General features: G+C 34.1%; 1 protein-coding gene across 2 annotated transcripts in view; it reads left to right on the top strand.

The window, feature by feature from the left end:
* Positions 1 to 18,894, top strand: part of CAAP1 (caspase activity and apoptosis inhibitor 1) — a 57,857-nt gene extending 38,963 nt beyond the window's left edge. For both annotated transcript variants that reach the window (XM_020970036.2, XM_020970037.2), the window contains one exon: positions 17,457 to 18,894. In XM_020970036.2, coding sequence (XP_020825695.1) covers positions 17,457 to 17,800 — 344 coding nt within the window. In that variant the 3' untranslated portion in view covers positions 17,801 to 18,894. The remainder of the gene's footprint in view (positions 1 to 17,456) is intronic.
* Positions 18,895 to 19,875: the final 981 nt, after the last annotated feature.

Raw genomic sequence — 19,875 nt, 5'->3', positions numbered from 1 at the left:
GGACTTAATGTCCATTTCAAAGATATAGAAATACAGTTCTGAATTTTTTTTGGTCCGAGTTATATAGGAGTAAGTAGCACAACCAAGAATTCATCTTTCATCCATGACAAGTTTAACTTCTGATTTCTGATTCTGTGATATGCAGTAACATTCCAGTAGAAGGACGTTGTCTTGAATACATTTTGGTTGTATGATCTTTATTAGGCAGCTCCCCTGAAACAAAGCTTTCTGTAGGATTTTGGTAATTTGGTGTTTGGGTAGCTTTAAATTATATAGGAAAAAAATAACATTTTCTTGTTGAGATACTTGGTCATTATCAGTTTTGTTCTCATTTTCATGTGTGAGTATTCTTAGCAATATCAACTAACAGAACTAATTTTTTTTCTTTGTTTTAGTCTTAAATAAGGCAGATTTTTCAAGATCCTCTTTGTGTCTTCCATGTACTCAATAGGAAGGAAAGAACGCAAAATAAGTTAGTGCTACCGACTCTCGTGCTTCTGGCATTTTTCCAGTTTTCTAGCGAAATGATTTTAGAGTAGTGAAACTATTCCAGCCAGAGGGATATATTAACCATTATTAAGCAGCATGTCTTTGATAGCTTAGAATAGTTCTTCCAAAACTTCTGAGTTAGAGAATTTATCTGACACAAAAAATTGGACGATAATCCCATCTTGTGAAGAAACACTGTTTTTCCTCATCATTCATTAGTGCTTAATAGCAAATAATAATTAAAATTGGGTAATTGATTCCATCAGTATATATTATGTGTGTTACAGAATTTTAAACTATACCTATTTCAATAGCTATTTCAAGAATTATCAATAGTTTATGAAATTAGGGTCAAATATGCTCTGTGTCTAAGACCCTGTCTACAAATTCACTTTCTTTACAAATTCAGATTTATAGTTGTATGCATTTACATTTGCCAAGTACATACAAGTCCCCTAAACTCATACTCTTTAAATATTTTTATGCTACAGATTTGCACATTTTTTTTTTTACTCTTCTCTGTTCGGCCCTAGAATTATGTGGTTACTGCTATGTCTGTTCTGTGTCCATATTGCACACTTTTCTTATGAACAGAAAACAGGAAATATTGGAGCATGGTTGATTGGAGATGCTAAAACGAGGAATAATTTTTGGCATTGGAAATGAGGAAGAGCTAGAGTAGACTGGGCTAGGACAGTTTCTAAGTATATCCAGTTAAATCAAGTGAATGTGTTAATTGTATGCTGTGTATAATAAAGCACTGTCCTAGGTTTTGGGCATTCAAAGACAAACCTAGAACACTCTCATTGCTCCAAGGAACTTATATATTGCTAGGGGAATAGAGTGTGTATCAAGATAAGGTAGAAAGTGATGGGAACAAAGGGGCAATTAGTTTCTAGGAAAATTTGAAAAGGAAAAGAACAGCCAAGACAGGGGCGTCAAGGAAAGCTTCAAGCCCTTTCCAAAGCCAGTATATTTAAAATAAGGAAGCAGATTAGAAGCACAAGAAGCAACACATTGCTGTTAGCTTTTGCTAATAGTTGACAAATGAGAGAAATGGATGAATGATCAAAACAGAGATCTGGAGCCATTTAGAATTCAGGCAAAGAGCCCTACATATCAGTGGTCCTTGGGTGTATCACTGTCTTATTCTTGGTTTGTTCTTGTGCTTTCATCTGTGTAAGGAATGTTGAGTGTGGAACATCATTCTTTGTATGTGGGTCATTAATGTGTTTATAACTTTCGTTCTTGTTGAGTTGCAAAAGGGTAACTTGCCCGTAGTCACAGCTAGTATTTGTCAGAAGTAGGGCCTGAATCTAGGTCTTTTTTTTTGTTGTTTTATTTTTATTTTTAATCATCAATTTGTTTATTTTTGACATTCATTCAAAATTTTTTTTCTTGAGTTCTGAATTCTCTCACTGTTCCCTCCCATTCCCTCCCCATTGTGAAGTCAAGAAATGTGATATCAGTTATACATGTGAAATCATGCAAAACATTTCCATGTTAGCCATGTAGCCAAAAAAAAGGCAATAGAAATGAAGAAAATTAAAAAATTATGCTTCAGTCTACATTCAGACTATTAGTTCTCTCTCTGGAGGTAGATAGCATTTTTCATCACAAGTCCTCAGAATTGTCTTGGATTATTGTATTGATCAGAATAGCTAAATCACTCATAGTTGATCATCGTACAATATTGCTATTGCTATTTACAATGTTTTCCTGAATTCTGCTCACTTCATTTTGCATCAGTTCATATAAGTCTTCCCATGCTTTTTTGAAAGTATCCTACAGTAAAATTCCTTCACATTCATATATTACAACTTGTTCAGCCATTCCCCAATTGATGGGTATCCCCTCAATTTCTAATTCTTTGCCACCACAAAAATAGTTGCTATAAATATTTTTTTACATACAGCTCTTTTTCCTTTTTCTTTCTTTAATTACCTTGGGAAACAGACCTAGTAGTGGCATTGTAGGGTCAGAGGGTATGTACAGTTTTCCAGCTCTTTGGGCATAGTTCTAAATTGCTTTCCAGAATGGTTAAATCAGTTCATAACTTCACCAACAGTGCATTAGTGGCCCAATTTTTCCACATCCCCTACAACATTTGTCATTTTCCTTCAGGCAAGCCACTTTGTGTCCCAGGCAAGTTAATAATAACTCACATTTGTAAAGTATTTTAAAGTTTACAGAAAGCATTATGTTAAAGCACAACAACCTTATGAGGTAATTAGTAAAAGTTTATTATCTCCTTTTTACAGATGAGAAAAATGTGGATCAGTGATTAAGTGACATAACCTGTGGTTGTACAACTAGTAAATTGATTTACCATAATTTGAGCCTTGGTTCTCTGACTATGAACACAATATTTTTTTCTAGGATGATGAATAAGCTTTAGTTAACTGGGAAATTCACTTCATTCCCCATGCTACCAGGGTGAATGAGGCATTGCTGTGTTACCTTAAACTAGAATTTGAACTGTAGAATAAATGACTTGTATAAGTTAGATGACAAAGTATGGTTAATCTTAAAATAGAAATCCTTCTTAACTTGCATATTTGGACATCTACTAAGACAGGTCATTTACTTTCTTTTGCAAACAAACCAATACTAATTTGTCTCTCATGTATAAGTCTTTCAAAACACATTTATTATAATTATCTCTGCTTCTTGTTATAGGGTAAATTTTTTTTAAAGGCAATTGGGGTTAAGTGACTTTCCCAGGGTCACATAGCTAGTAAGTGTCAAGTGTTTGGTCCGAGGCCGGATTTGAACTCAAGTCCTCCTGCCTTCAGGGCCAGTGCTCTATCCACTGTGCCACCTACCTGCCTTGTATAGGTTAAATTCTTAAAAAGAATAATGTAATACTTCTTTTGGTAGTGTTCTGTCATTTAATCTAGTGTCTTGACCATTTAAAAAAGATTGAGTTGAACCAATTTAGTGGTAGAGTATTGTTCACTAGACCAATATAAAGTAACATCACATTTAGTATTTCAGAATAAAATAAATCTTATTCTGTTGGCATATGCCTAATAAGTTCTTAAGTCAAATTATGTATTTAGAAAAGCAACATCCAGTTTGCTTAGCACTTCAAAAGCTTACATACTGAAAAATAGAAGCTGTGATCTACAAATGCAAATAAAATTTAAAATTAGAATTGGCATTTTTTCACCTAGTACTGATGGCATTGATCTTGTTGACAAGAAACATCATTTGTGACATTAGGAATACTGAAGATGAATATCAGATCATAGACCAATTTTCATCATGCTTTAAAATTGAACTAATATCTAAAGTTACCCTTAACTGTATAAGCATTATTTCAGTGTTAATATTATCTATGGATTGAAGAACTGGTTTTGTAAAATTGAACTGTTGTTTATGTTAGGATTGGTGTTCTAAATAATTTCTTTTAGCAAGATAGCTGTCGCATAAGAGAATATTTATAGCTTTGCTACTTGATTCAGCTAAAAATGTTTCATTCAGTTCTTAGTAATTTCAGAATCTTGCCTTTTTAAAATGAATATCACTTTTTAAAAAGTGATAGCTAATGAGGTCAGTTTTGCCACAGATAGAAAAGAAAACTTGCTCTCCCCTAAAGGAATGCATACAAAAATTTGTAGAAATCCTTTTAACTTGCATATTCAGACATCTGCTAAGACAGGTCATTTACCTTCTTTTGCAAATAAACCGATACTAATTTGTCTCTTTGTATATAAATCTTGCAGGTTATTTGTAAAATACATAAATTCAAACAGAACTCTCAGTATTCTGAAGACATTAATCTGTTAATTTTAGCATTTCATTTGGTTGGAGGTTGGAGGTTGTGTGCTTTTTGAGGATTGTATCAGTGTCACTACGCAGATTATATTTTATGTATTCTTATTCTCAAGAGTTGTCTAAATTAATATTTTGTGTGTCATACTTAGAGTAGTTTTAGTAGGAATTCAAGAAGTATATGGAATGTTGGTTCCCCAAGAATGAAGGTGCCTCAAACATCTTGTTCTGTAAAATTTTCATCCTAGTAAAGCAAAAAGTACAAGGGCTTGAAATTATTTTTGAGAAGCTGTGAGGTAGTTGTTTACATTAGCACTGGTTTTAAAGCAGATATTTTTAAAAAAGTTCTTTGTATAAAGATGCTTTGTGAAAAATTATGGTATCTTTTTTATTTTGGATGACTTGGGCACTTCTCTTCTAAAAATGATGTAGTATCTTTTTCCCAAAGAAAAAGCATAGACTTTGGAATCTCAAGACCTGGTTTTTATGCCTTGGTTCTTCTACTTTCTACCTGTGGCTTGGTTAACTTAACACAGGGTGACAGAGTCGGGATCCAAAAAGGTCTTGATAGGCAAGAAAATTGGGCTGAATCTAATAAAGATTAAATTTAATGGGAACAAATACAAAGGCTTACAATTGGGTTCAAGAAATTGACTCCATAAATACAGAATGGCATGACAAACGGCAGTTAATTTGAAAAAGATATGAAGGTTTTAGTAGACTTTTTGGACTTAGTTTTACAAACTCAATATGAAATAACCATATGATATAGCAGCCAAAATAGCTAACATGTTTTTACACACCCTTGAGAGGTGGCAGAGCATCTAGGAATAAGAGAATGTGGTAGTCATTATGTGTGCTTTGCTTTGGTCAACCCACATCTGGAGTACTCCTTTTAGTTCTGAGTGCCACCGTTTAGGAAGAGCCCTGATAGAAGCCAACTGTAATGTTCCAGGGCCTTGAGTACATGCCATATGAAGACTGATTGAAGGAACTGGGGATGTTTAGCTTGAAGAAGAGAAGACGTATGGCAGGGACGTAGTAGCTGTGTTCAAGTGCTTGAAAGGCTATCGTATTAGAAAGGGAATTTCATTGTTGTTTGCCTGAGAGCAGAACTAGGAGTAATGGTTGGAAGTTGCAAGGAGGAAGATTTAAGCTTAATGTCAGGGAAAACTTCCTAACAATTCAGGTGATTCAGAAAATTAGTTGCCTTCAGAGAAGTGGCTTCTCTCTTATTGGAGATCTTCAGTTAAAGGGTGATTGGCCACTTGTGTGTGCTGTAGTGATTTTTTTTTTAATGGTATGGTATGAGTTGGACAAGATGGCTCTTGGTGTCCTTTCCAATCCTGAAATTCTATGAATTGTGAGAGTCATGTCATCTTTTGGAAGCAAGGTTCAAAATGTTATTATTTGGGAGCATTAAAATCCTCTAAATGAATGAAAAAGTGAATGAATGAATGAACAAATGAAGGAAACTGTGGATGTAAATAGAAAAGCCAGTCAGTCCTTACCCTCAAGGACCTTCCATTCTAAGGAGGGAGACAGCACATTTAGGAGGTTTTTAGCTATATAAGGTGGAAAAACTTGGTGATCTTTAGGATGCAGAGGCATAGCAGATGGTAATGCATCTTCTTTAATATCTCCATTGATAAAAACCATCTTATTTCTGATTCTGAAACATCTGAGGTGTAAAAGCCATTGCCCAATGGAGTCTCCATAGGGATTACTTTCCTGGCCAGTACTTTTAGGGGACAGAGTAGAGCATTGTCAGTATGGAGAATGTTTCTATTCTTAGGGCTCTTGATTTTAGGGATTGCTTCCACCAAAATGGTAGTGATGGTTTTGTCCATTACTTCTTAAATTGTGAGTTGTGACCACATATGGGGTTGTGAAAAATTTGGCAACAGTAAAAGGTTTCTGAACACGTGATGACCAAAAGTTAATTCAAAATCAAATGCGTAATGAATCTGAGGTCTTTCTGGCAGTACTTACTTGTGTTGCATCACACAACTTCACTGCAGCCTTTGTTCTGAACACAAAACATGCACTTTGCACTACACATGCCATCATGCCATGCTATGCCAGTGAATGCTGCCAAAATGTGAAAAGAAGTCATGAGTGGAAAAAGTTTAAGAAGCCTTGGTTTAGTCCACCTGGTTGTACATGCTGTCTTGTCTCTTCCTCAACCTCAGATCATCTTACTGTTTCATTAGCCTGGTTTGCTTCCTTGTGGCAAAGTAGCAGCTGGTGGTTGCAGTAGTGGGTAGGAGTGATAAGCGTGTTTTCCCTTGATGATGGCTGCTGGCACCTGCATTTAAATGTTAAAACCTAAAAGGAAAAAAAAAGTTCTTGTTCTGAGCTGGTATCTATAATGGCAAAAAACAAAGGTAAAAGGCCTGGAAAGGCAAAACATGTAAACCTGTAGAAAAGAACAGAAATATAGCTGAAAGGCACTGATATGCCAAAATGAACTTCACAACTGTAGCTGAAGGAATCAGTACAAGTTATCAAATTGAAAAAGATAATGAGAAAAATGCCATCAGAGGCTTTTATCGGTGTATAAAATTACAACGGAAAAAAAGAATTAAGCTCATCAACTCATTAGACATCATTTGTAGGCCAGTAGGGTTGTGTGACTGATGTGCATGTGCTGATATGGAGACTCTTGAGATCCAAGAGTAAAAACTCTGCTCCCTGTACCTTTGAAGATTTCCATAGTGGTTCTGAGTCACAGGGAACAGTGGAAAGTTGGAAAAGAAACAGTTGTATACCTGTGTGGGTTCTTGAGAGGTAGAGTGAGGAATATGTATTACCAGTTTGTTTAAGAAGTGATTTATAATATATTCGTTTCCAGCACTTGATACACGAGGCCAGCTTTAAAAGATGAACAGGCTCAGAAATCTACTTTTGAAGATTGAGCTGCCCTTCTTCAAAGAAATTTTGCTCTGTTGAAATGCTGTCTAGTTGAGCAATTGGTATAGTAAAAAGGAATTGTGGTATTATCATCAGTGAGACTAAAGAATTCTCATTTCTTATGTCATTGATTCTTGTTCCTTTTTTCTTTCTTATAAGTTATTAACAGAAAATAATACCAAACAGCATTTTTCCTTGCTTTGTATTTTTCTGTAAACTGCATTTCAATAAAAGGTGAAAATGACATCTCATACCAAACAGATCAGCACATACTGTGTATGTACTGTTTAAAGATATTTAGATATGAGACTGTACTATTTTTTTTTAAAATCGCAATGTCAATAGAGAGTTCCACTTATCTCCATATAAATATGGGTCTATTTTAGATAGTCTGTTTTGTTTGTTTTATTATTCACTCCTTAACTTCCTGTTAAGTACTCATCTGTAACATAGAGCTCTATGCTATGTATTTTGTGAAACATGCCACTGTTTTGTGCACTTTAATTACCAACTGTGTGTAAGATGTGGAAAACCTTGTACCTCTCTGCGTATCATTAGAATCAAGTCCTCAGTCCATCTTTTTGAACCTGATGTAATAAATTAAGCAAAAGCAGTGCCACAAAAAATCTGATGGTTGGTAAAGTAATTAAATTAGAGCACACCTCTGCATGGGTAGAATATTGAGCCCTTATATATGTAACTTCTCACAGAAAACACTTCAGAAGTATCTTAGTAAATTGGTCAGGTTCAGGAGATCTTTAGTGAAAAAAAAAAGAGGTAAATGGCTATATTTTAAAAGCTATTGTGTGTAAAACTTGACAGGTACTGTCAAGTTAGAGCCATTCTATCATTCCCTCCACTCTCCTTAAGTAGGAAAGTATGTGTTTTTATTTTCTTTTTGGAATCAGATTTGAATTTATGAGAAAAGGTTTTTTTTAATTAAAACTTATTATTCATTTTTAGCATTTTTCTTTTTAAATTTTGAGTTCCAAATTCTTTCCTTCCCACCCACTGAGAAGGCAATTAATATGATATCGATTATACATGTGAAATCATGCAAAACATATTTCCATGTTAGCCATATGTCAAAGAAAAGCATAAAAAATAAAGTGAGAAAATTATACTTCAATGTGCACTCAGTTTATCATTTCTCTCTCTGGAGGTGGAAAGCATTTTTTCATCATGAGTCCTTTGTAGTTGTCATGGATCATTGTATTGTAGTAGTAGTTTCATCGTCGTAGTAGTAGCCACCAAGTCTTTCATAGTTGATCATCATTATGACATTACTGTTACTGTGCACAATGATCCTGCACTTCTAAGCACTTCACTTTGTATCAGTTCATATAGATCTTGCCATGTTTTTCTGAAATCTCCCCCTTGTAATTTCCCACAGCAATCCTTCAGAATTCCTTCACAGTCATTTGCCATAACTTGTTCAGCCATTCCCTAAATGATGAGCATCCCCTCAATTTCAATTTAGAGGTTTTTTTTAATATGGTTATAAATAGATTTGATTTCTTCTGAAACTGCCTGTTTATATATTCTTTGACCATTTATCAATTGTGAAATGGCTCTTATTTTTATAAATTTTACTCAGTTCTATGCTGCTTATATATTTGAGAAATGAGGCCTTTATCAGAGAAATTTGCTGTAAAAATTTTTTTGTATTACTTCATTGTCTGTGGTGCCTTTTAGTAAAATGTAGTTTCCTTGATTATCCCTTTTAGTCAAGTCGAATTTTGCTTTTTCTGAGATGATAGTTGCTATCCCTCAAGGTCCTCAAGTGGGGCCCTTTGACTGAATCCAAACTTCACAGAACAAATCCCTTTAATTAAAGGATTTGTTCTGTAAAACTTGGACTCAGTCAAAAGGCCACACCCAAGGACCTAGAAGGCCACATGTGGCCTCAAGGCTGCAGATTTCCCACCCCGGGATAGAGCGCTTGTCATAGAGTTAGGAAGAATGCGTTTGAATCCATCTTCTGACACTACCTATCTGATCTTCAGCCTCACTTAACCTTGCTGAGTTGAATGTTAGTTTCCTCATCAGTAAAATGGAGTGATAATAATGATGATGACAATGATGGTAATAATAATAGCTAGTATTTATATAGCACTTAAAAGGTTTGCAAAGCATCTTACAAATATTATTTCATTTTATCCTCACAATAACTATTGGGAAGTCAGTGTTCTTACCTCCATTTTACAGAAGAGGAAACTAAGGCCAGGAGTGGTTATAATGACTTCCCTGATGTCACCCAGCTAATAAGTACCTGAGGCAAGATTTGAACTCTGGTCTCCCTGACTCTGGTTCTAACACTCTATCCATTGTACTACCTTGTCGTACTTGCCCTACAGAATTGTTCTGAGGTTCAAATCAGATAGTGCATATAACTATGCACTTGGATAAGCATATCTATATCAACTATTATTACTCTTACTATTTTTGAAGAATAGTTAGTAATTCTAAAAGTTTTTTTTAAGATAATATAAATCATTAGTTTCTCACCAAGAGTTGGAATGACACTAAGGCAATCGTTAATATTAGTTAAGGTATCAGACTGTGACTTCCTACAGTTAAACTACATAAGAAATATATTCTTTATAACTTGAATTTTAGTGAAACTAAATAGTGTACCAGAAAAGCAAGAGGCATACAGCATTGCTTTCAGTGTTTATGTCAACCTTTGTTAAGCAGAGTAACAGATCAGTAACTAGTAGATCAGTAACACTGGGAGCCTTGTAATTTTAGAATTTAGCAATTCAGGAAAGGATAGTGAAACAAGCCTTTCTGAAAGGCAAAACCATTGGAAGGCAATAACTTCAGCCAGATGAAAAGACAAATTAATAGAGGAAATTAGAAGTAAAATTAATTTAGCTCTTGCGATGACCAAAGTCTGGGATCTAAATTTGCCAGATGGAGGAGTTTAAGGTTTTGGATTTCTAAAGTCCTCCTTTGAAGTGGCATTTTCTTCCTTTGTGTTTAACAAATTATTATTTTAGATTTGAAATTGAAGCTATCTTGTTGAATTAGAGGTGGAACAGATGAAGCCTTTCTGTTTCTTTTTAAACCATCAACTGTCTTGTTTCTTGAGAAATCATTCATTTAACATTCACTATCAAGTCATTTTACATAGACATCCTTGCTAGATGTATTTCTGAAAAAAAAAAAGTATTCCTGAGGTGAAAATGCTTTCCTTGGGGGACAAAACCTAGATTCAAATCTTAACCTCTGACACTTACTATATGTCACTATCTATAGAATAGGGGTAATAATGGCTTATCTGCTTCATAGGGTGATTTTGGAGTATTAAATATAACAAACAATGTATGAAAAAGCACTTTGTAAACCTTAAAGTACTATATAGATATCAGCTCATTACTGTTTTATTATAACCACTGAAATCCTAATCTGATGCCTTATTGTATTGAAGAGATAGTCCTGGTTCATGAAACCTATGCCAGGGAGTACAAAAACTGGCAGATTCCCACCATGCTGTCTTGTAGTGTTCTTGTAGTAAACTCTGTGTGTCTGTGTCTGTGTGTCTGTTGTCTAGGACCCAAGCTAAGCTTAATAGAAAAAAATTATTATTATTGCCAAATTGGCTGCATTGTGATGAATTTTTTGAGTATATCAACTCCTGAATATCATCTACTAAGCTATAGAGAGGATGTGCCCTACATTGCTTGACGAAATCACAGATCCTTAAAGTTTGAAGATATGTAATTTTATAAAGTAATTTTTAATAAGAAAAGGGAGCTCATTACTTAAATAAACCTAATGCTCTTAATCCTATAAAGTTTTTTAAAAAGTTTTTTTGTAATGTAAATTATTACTACTTAATGTGTCTGTTCTTTAAGGTTGTTGGGTTTTTTCAAAAAGTAAAAAACCAGTGGTTTTACTTTATAAATTCTCACCACAATCATAGTTTATGAAAAAAGTATTTTATTTAAATTCACTCTTGCTAGATACAAAGATGAAATAGAAAGATGTGCCCCTTTGTACTTTCTCTGTATTTTTCTAATTACAGATTATCCATTTGTCATTGATGACTTGGGACAGCTATTTCTTCTGTCTAAATGCTCACATTTCTTTCCCCTTTAATAAATCAAGGAGACTTGGGCAAGGAAGGCTGTAATAGAAAGTGCTCAAGATGAAAGAGAAAGGCAAGAGAGCCTTAAAAATGTGGAAAAATAGAAAAACCTCAACTAGGACTAGAAGGATAGATAGATGAGTAGTCTAAGAGTCAAGCACAAGAGGCTAATGCTAAATAATTCCTATCATTCCATGGTGGTTGCACTTCAAAATTTTTCAGGTATTACTCTGTCCTTCCATACTGTTGCTTAGCCAAGCTGTACATATTTATCTTCTTTAATCCTTTCTTCTAAGTCAGTTTCTCCATTCCCTCATTTGTATTGCTGTTCTCTGAAGTACCCTAAATGGAATGCAGTATTTTCTAGTGTAATCCATCTTACTAAAGTAGTGAAGAGGCAAAATTAGTATAAGGAATATTACTTCCCGATGTCTTTTTGTATTTGGCTAAACCTTATTTAGTGCTTTTACTGCTATATTACATCGGAAACTTGGATCTAATTTTCTGACTACTATCTATACAACTTTGGATTTTTTTTTTCAGTTTCTTTTAATATAGTCATATACTTGGAAGTTAGAAAGCTTTTGACTAAAATTTTATTTATTTTTTTTCTAACCTGTTTATTTAAGTTCAATTTAAGGTTTCATAATTTTTTTTACTTTTCTTTTCCAGACCATTAATAAAGAAGCAAAATAAAAAAATAAGCAACAAACCTCTTATACTTCTCTCTGTAATTCAAAGTCTATTAGTAACATTTTTCATTTTCCTTTTTTTATGTTATTAACTATCAATTATTACATCATGGGACTTTTTCCTTTTCAAGCTAGATTGAAGCAATAAAAAAAAAATACCAAAAAAATTGACTCAGTAATGCTAAGTATAAAGCATTTCTGGTTTTTTTACTAATTTATTATTTTGATCTGAAAGAACTAAGCATATTCCTTATTTAAACTGACTTCCTAATTTCACCAACACACTCAAGCCCACATGAGAATTTTTAAAAATCCATCTTAAAGTCTTTCATCATTTAGTCAGGTAAATCTTTCTCAGTCCTCTCACATAAATCTTTAAGAACTACTAGTCAGTCATAAGTGACCTGTTGGTAAATTTGGTCTGACTTCTTGGTTGTTTCTTAAGGCTATCTTTAACTTTTTTACTGACTGTTAATTTATACTAATAGCTTAATTTTAAGCTATTAGGTCCTTGATAGCTTAAAACGTCACTAAGACTTTTGGGATACCCTGTTTATGAAGATCATTTCTGGATTTAAAAGTATGAGATTTCATAATTGATAGAAATAATGCTTGCTGAAAGCTTTGCTAGTGATTCTGGGATTCTAGGGGAAAATATGAAAACTTTAGAGAACTCGTGACGTTTATTTTATTATTTTTTTTTCTTGCAATTTGAAGGCAGGACCTCTTAAGAAAAGCAAATTCAGGGAATAAGCTGTTTGGTAAAATAATATTTTAGAATAACATGCAAATTTCTAGACTGTGGCTTTAAAATATAGGGATATTGAGCTTCTAGCTAAAAATGGAGTGAAAGGAATTGATAAAAAATATATTTCCTTGATATCTCATAAATAAGATCAAGAAAAATGGATTAGGGTAAGAAGAACAAAACAATTCTCTCCCAAACTAGTTAACATAGAGAGTAATAGATACAATATAGGGAGAATAGCAGTAGAGAAGCTCAGTCAAGAGTGTGTCAGGGTTTGAAACAAAGAAACCCTGTGGCCTCAAGTGGCTATACACAAGTACACAAAATATAGCTAGTAAAGCAAGATGATCTAGATCCTAACACAGAAAATAAAGTTCAGCCCTCATACCTGTCACTAAGATTTGGTGGGATAATTCTCAGGCTTAGAATGTGACTCCAGAAAGGTATACCTTCTTTAGAAAGAACACAATAAATAAAATCAGGATAGCAAAGGAGTAGGATTGCGTAGTAAGTAGATAGACTTATATCTGCAAATCCAGGAATCAGAAGGGTAAACAGTAGTAGAATATGTTTGAAACAAACAAAACAAAACAAAAAAACAGAAGCAAAAGAAAGTCAGTGTGGTGTAGTAAGGGGTTGGTTCCAATTCTTCCTCTGCTTCTTGTCAATTTTTCTTTGCAAAAGGTGCTAGAATAGATGACCATATCTGAGATAGCCAGACTGTGGGAAAAACCAACCACCACTAGGTTACCTTTCCTCCCTTTCCTCTACCTTCTACCTGGCTAAGGCCATCCACATCCCACCCAGGCTGCTTCAATGCCTGCATGGCTTGGATGAAATGGAAATTACCAGCTCTCTTCTTTCCAGTGAGATAGAGGATCACCAAGCTTTACCATCTGCCTTATCTCTTGTCTTCTAAGATCCTAAACGCCTAACCATCTGCTTTGACTCTCTGTCTTGTAAACCCTTTGGCACTGTCACCTGATTTAATGACATAAATTTAGAACCCTTAGAATTTGCCATCTGCCACTCTGCTGCCACCTTAGGATTCCTGGATTTTCTATCTGTCCTGCAGCTGAACATTTTTTTTAATGTGTTCTCTCTTCCAATTAGAGTGTGAGCACCTTGAAAAAAAGGGACTGTCTTGTTTTTTCTGTTTGTATCCTCATTGTTTAGCACAATGCTTGGCATCTAGTAATGGCTTTTTCATTCATTCATCTGTAACATTCCTTCTAGCCTCAAATTTATGATCTTATGAACTGGTGGCTAAATAGAAACAATAGAAACCTTAGTAAATAATGAAAATTCCACTTTACAATTTATGATAGTGTGAACTAAAGGAAAGCTTGGGCACAATCTGAAATGTATGTGCCTGGGATTTGACGAGGACAGATTTCAGTGGTTTTAGAGAAAATATAGGTAGGGTTCTGAGCCCTAAAATTCTACAAAGTAAGTCAGCCCGAGAATGGGAAACTCAAAAATGAAATTTTGAAGAAGAAAACAGAAACAGTACTACTGAAGAAAAGAAGGGGCCACTGCCTAAAGAGACTAATAATATAACTATACAGAGTACCATCAACCAGCTCAGTTTTTAAAGATGTATATAAGATGTAAGCAAAGACAGGTAATAGAAGACTAATAAAAAAGCATCTCGTGAACCTGTAAAAATTATGTCATGAGCAATAAAACTTAGAATGGCTAGAGACTGGTAATGAATATTAAGGACAATAGAAGGGACTTTTTTAGCTATGTTCGGGAAAAGAGCTGGCTCAAATAGAGGATAGGATCACTGCTCAGGGTGGATGGAATAACAACAGATGATAGAGTGCAGAGCTATTCAACTCTTCCTTATGCTTTTTTTTTTCCAAAGAAAATTTTCTTTGTAATGTAAAGTCTGGAAGAAGAAAGCTAATAGGGAATTAAAATCTACTGTAACTGAATCTATATGAATATGGTTACTACTTGCTTTTGGTGAGTTCAAGTTACTAGGCCCTAATAAAGAACCTTTAAGGTACTGTGAAAGGACTAGGGGCTCTGATTGATGGGCCTTTCATTGTCTTTGATCTTCAGAAGAGTTCCAGGAACATGGACGTGCCACAGAACAGGAGAAAGGCAAACGTCCTAATTTTCCAAAAAGAAAGAGAGTAGAAAGAATAGGTCAGTAAATGTCACCTCAATTTCTAGCAAAAACAGTGGATTTTTAAAAAAGACAGTGAACTCCTAGAAAAGGAAGTAGTGATCACAAAGAGCCAGCACAACTGTATGAAAAATGGGTCATGCCAGACTAACCTTATTTCCTTTATTGATAGATTTAGAAAACTGGCAAATAAGGGAAATGTTTTATGTTTTACTTAGAGTTCTGCAAAATGTTTGATAATTTATCTCAAGTGATGGTGAGATATGGGCTAGACTGATAGTACAATTAGATAGATTTGGCTTTAGTTAAATGGTTAGACTAAAAAATGTCAGGTTCCATATTCATTTAGTAGGTCTCCAATAGAATACCACAGTGCTTAGACCTGTGCTGTTTGCCAATTTTATGAGTGATTCTAATAAAGGCATAGACGGCAAGTTCATCAAATTTGTAGATGATGCGCAGCTGGGAAATATAGCTTGCTAACACATTGGATGAGAAAAGTTGGAATCCAAGAAGATCTTCATAGGATGGAGATTTTCCTTTTGTGTCTTTTAGCAATCATCAGCTGCTATCATTTTTGCAAATTTATGCATTACTTTATGGCCCCTTTACCTTGCTATATTCTTGCTAAATCTTACCCAGTTGTCTCAGGAAAATTCCCTTTCACTTCTTTTTATGGCTTTCATTCAAAACTTAGAGTGATTTTAAGTGTTTAATGAACACAAATTAACCTTTTTTTGTGGCTGTGAACACGTGACTTAGACATCTTTTTCCTTAGCATCTGTTTCCATAAGATAGTGCAGTGGATAGAGTGCTGAGCCTGGAGTCGGAATTGGGCAAGTCTCTTCACTTCTGTCTAGCCTCATTTCCCCGACTGTAAAATGGAGATAATAGATAGCATTTACCTTCCAGTGTTGTTGTAAGGATCAAATGAAATAATATTTGTAAATTGTTTAGCACGATACCTGATACAGAGTTGTTTGTCCTTCATTCTCAAAGAGGACCATGACATCAGGAAGGTGATGCCATGACATGCAAGTGAATTGGTTTTGAGTGAGAGAGGGCTGTGCAAAGTCATCAACCTCACTTTCTCCTCTGGAGCCATTTGGGTCCAGTGGCAAAATATAAATCAGGAAAATGGTCCTGGATGCAGTGGGAGACCTTGGTCTATTTAAAGCTAAGGTCTTTAACAGATCTCAGTTTGACTGAGGCATCACCCATTCAGTGATTAAAGCTAAGAGAGAAATGAGGCAGAGAATGGCCTCTTTTACCTAGTCAAAAAAAAAATCAGTCTGGGAATCAAGTGAGATAATATTTGTAAGTTGCTTAGCACAGTGCCTTGTATATAGTAGACACTATATAAATGCTTGTTTCCTTTCTCTTTCCCCTCTTTTCATTTTTTTCTTCTGTTTAAAAGTATATTGTTAAAATTTGGTTTTCTATTGGCAGTCCTTGATGTGTTAAAAAATAACAAAATGTTCTTTGTCTTAAAATAGTGAAAGAACCAACTAAATATTACAGCCATTTTTGGATACAACATAAATGTATCATTTTATATGCTTTAATTATAGACTAGAGAGCCTTTCTTAAATTATTTGAGGGATGAGGCAATTATCAGAATAAATGAGTGTTAATAATTAGAGTGATTTCTGTCTACCATTTTTCAAAATATGTTGTTTCATTGTACATGTTTTGTCTTAAAACAAGCCCTTCTGTAGATTTGAGGTTTAGATTTTAAGGTAAATATTTTTAAAATATTGGAATTAATTGTTAATTTTTGAGATGTAAAAGATAACTGGTAATACATTTAAGTAATAATATAATAGATATTGACATGTGATTAAAGTTAAAATGACATGCAAATTACAGTAATTTTTGAGGTCAAGGTGTTGAAAATGATAATCTTTAAAGTTTACAACCAAGTCGCTAGCACCAATTATGGAAATTTTATAACAAATGTATTTTTTGTTATGTTGTACAAACTTTCCTAATTAAATTCCTTAACAAAGACTTATTTTAGCTAGTTAAAAATGGCATTAGGCATTCTCCCTCTTATTTATTGAGTTGAAAGAGAAGAGGTCAAAATAATATAGGAGCAGATTTGAGACAATTATAATGTACAAGGCAGTGTCCAGCTTGCCTAAGGTACTTTTCCTTTTTTTGTATTTTACAAAATAATCTTAAACTATTTTAAGCTGCACTATCAGTATTAAATTTTTCTTCTAAAATAATAATCAGCAGTCAATCCTAAAGGTTTCCAGCATCAGCTTTCACTTTATAATGCATGAGCTTTACTGTAATATAAAACATTATGACATTTTAATTAGGAAAATAGATCATGGAACTCCACATGTTGGAATAAATTTCCTAGGCACTGCTGCTTGGGTATATTGCATGTTCTAAATTGGGATGAAAAATACATTAAAACTTGCCTAATTAGATCAGCTTTCAAAGTTGAGGGGTTTGAGAATGGTAATGGTGGAGGTAGGTGGCTTTTTAGAGTCTGTACAGAGAAAATGAATGCAACACTTTGATATTTCAGCAGAAAGAAAATTTTTATTAGGGTCCGTGGGCTACATTGTTATTTTCCATTTTTGTGTACTACAGGCAAAGGTGAAGATAGTGATGTACTCAGTATCAATGCTGACGCATATGACAGTGACATAGAAGGACCATGTAATGAAGAAGCGGCTGTGCCAGATGTCCCGGAAAATGTCAAAAGTGAAGCTGGTCAAATAGATGACCTCCAGAAGGACATTGAGAAAAGTGTGAATGAAATACTGGGATTGGCAGAATCCAGCCCAAAGGAATCTAAAGCAGCCGCACTGACTGTCCCTCCCTCAGAAGATGTTCAGCCTTCAGCGCAACAGCTGGAGCTCTTGGAACTTGAAATGAGGGCCAGGGCGATTAAGGCCCTGATGAAAGCTGGTGATGTTAAAAAAATAGCTTAAGGTTATTTCATTTTAATAAGCTTTTGTATTTCCTTGAAGGGAATAATGTCAGTTTATTTCAGTTATAAAATTTATTAGTATTTTATGTGACATTCCTCATTCAACCCTATTTTGCAAAGCCTGATCTTTGGCCAAAAATGCTTATATAGTTATTTTTTGTTGGTTCTACTGTGAGGCTTTTTTTTTTACTTGTGACTCATAAAGCTGGATTATTTGGACACTTTGCTAGATCAGTATTTATTTGGGCCTAGTTATTTTTTGGCATCCATTAACAAAGGGTCCCAGATTATATACATTTAAGTCAAAAATATGACTTAATGCTTCATAAAAATAATGACCAAGTAGGTTGCCTTTTAAGACTGCCTGCACTTTTTCAGTAAGAAGTTAAATTGTTTCCCTTTAAACTTCTTTACAGTTGAAAAATTCAGTTTTGTATATGCACTTTTAAGAATACCAGTGTCTTGAAGATGCCTTTTATTGATTTTTGAAATATTCTGATGTGGTGTTGCCAGGCTTCTCATTGGGTCCAAAATGTTAAGAATATGTATTTAGTTAAAGCTGAAAAACTATTTTTTGTACAATTAAATGCGTACTTAAAGATCTGAAGTGACTGAGGAGGAGCCTTTTTACATAGTAACATAAATCATTTTCCAACAAACAAACCACTTTAAAAGGTTTTTGGTTCTGTTGGACATTTTGTTGAGCTTCTTTCCTGATTGGGGGGAAAAATTCATTTACATTCCAAGTTATGAGTTAAAGAGAATATTTTGTTTTACCAGATTTTATCTGGGAGTTTTTGGTTGAAGATCTGCTGTGATAATTCATTCAATTTAAAAAAACAAAAAAGACTACTCTTCTGGGGATGAAGACTTTTTGATACTTTGCCAGTAATAAAGTTGTTTCATATCAGCGTGGAGCACTTTGATCACCTAATAATGTGACAATTACCCTCTAGTTTTGTAGCATTTATAAGAAAATTAACACCTTAATTTTATCTTTAGGATATACTTATTTTTCTTTAGCAATAATTTTAAAATTTAGTACAAAGCTAATTTGGGAGACTCTTGACTTAAAATAAATCAATTTTTACTGGAGTGGATACAGTACCTTAATTTTTATACTTGACTACAAATATGATGTTCACACAGGTTTTCTAACAGCAGAAAATACATGGAGCTGCATTTTTATTATGTAGCTTGTTTATTGTATGTTGGCATTGAGTTGATTTCCTATGGAAATAGATGACACTTACTAAACATATGTACTGCACATATTCATTATTGTTTTGGTTCCCCAAACCCGATTTTTTAAAGTTACCATATTTTTTATCCCTGAGTCATTTTAATGAAACTCAACAGCCAAAAATTTTTGAAACAGTTATCTTTAAATTGGTAAGTGTGGATATTAATTTGAATAACAGGTTCACAATGTGACCGGTTTAAGATGAAATAACATTGATTGAAGTAATCTTTTTTCTTGAAGTTGTAAAAGCAGACTAAGTTAAATACTAAGTTTCTATTAATCTAGTGCAAAATGAACTTTTAAAAAGCTTGCCAAATTATTAAATGAGATAGATGATATTGATAATGTTACTGTAACAAGAACTGTAGCAGTTTGAGTGACTCAAGGATGACAAAAATGATAGCCTTTAAGGACCATGATTTTTCATTTTATTCATGTTAGTCACTGTGGTTGGAGGACATTTGAGTGGAGTGGGTGAGTATGAGGTAGAATGCAATGAACGAATGAGAAGTAATCAGAATTATGCCCACAACAAATAGGTTCTCTATTTTCAGACATGTAGGTATGTGTGTGTGTTCATTTTCAAGTTGAAAAGGCTTGAAAACTCTAATAGTGCAAGGCAGTAGTTAAGCAGAAAAAGGCTTGTTTCAGAAATATTTTAAGTAATGGAGAAAGTTGAGTATAGATTTGTGGTGCCATATACCATCAGTTGATGATTTCGTATCGAGCTGTTAGGTATTCGGCATTGTTCAGAATTTAAACCCAATCATACTACAATAAACAATAAGCAGATGAATGCAGAAATTCTTATTTCTTAAAGATTAAGAAAAACC

Source organism: Phascolarctos cinereus, unplaced genomic scaffold (genome assembly GCF_003287225.1).
Source record: "Phascolarctos cinereus isolate Bilbo 61053 unplaced genomic scaffold, phaCin_HiC Scaffold_4;HRSCAF=312, whole genome shotgun sequence".
Classification (NCBI taxonomy): Eukaryota; Metazoa; Chordata; class Mammalia; order Diprotodontia; family Phascolarctidae; genus Phascolarctos; species Phascolarctos cinereus.
The sequence above is the reverse complement of the archived record's forward strand: the minus strand, read 5'-3'. Positions and strand labels throughout refer to the sequence as shown.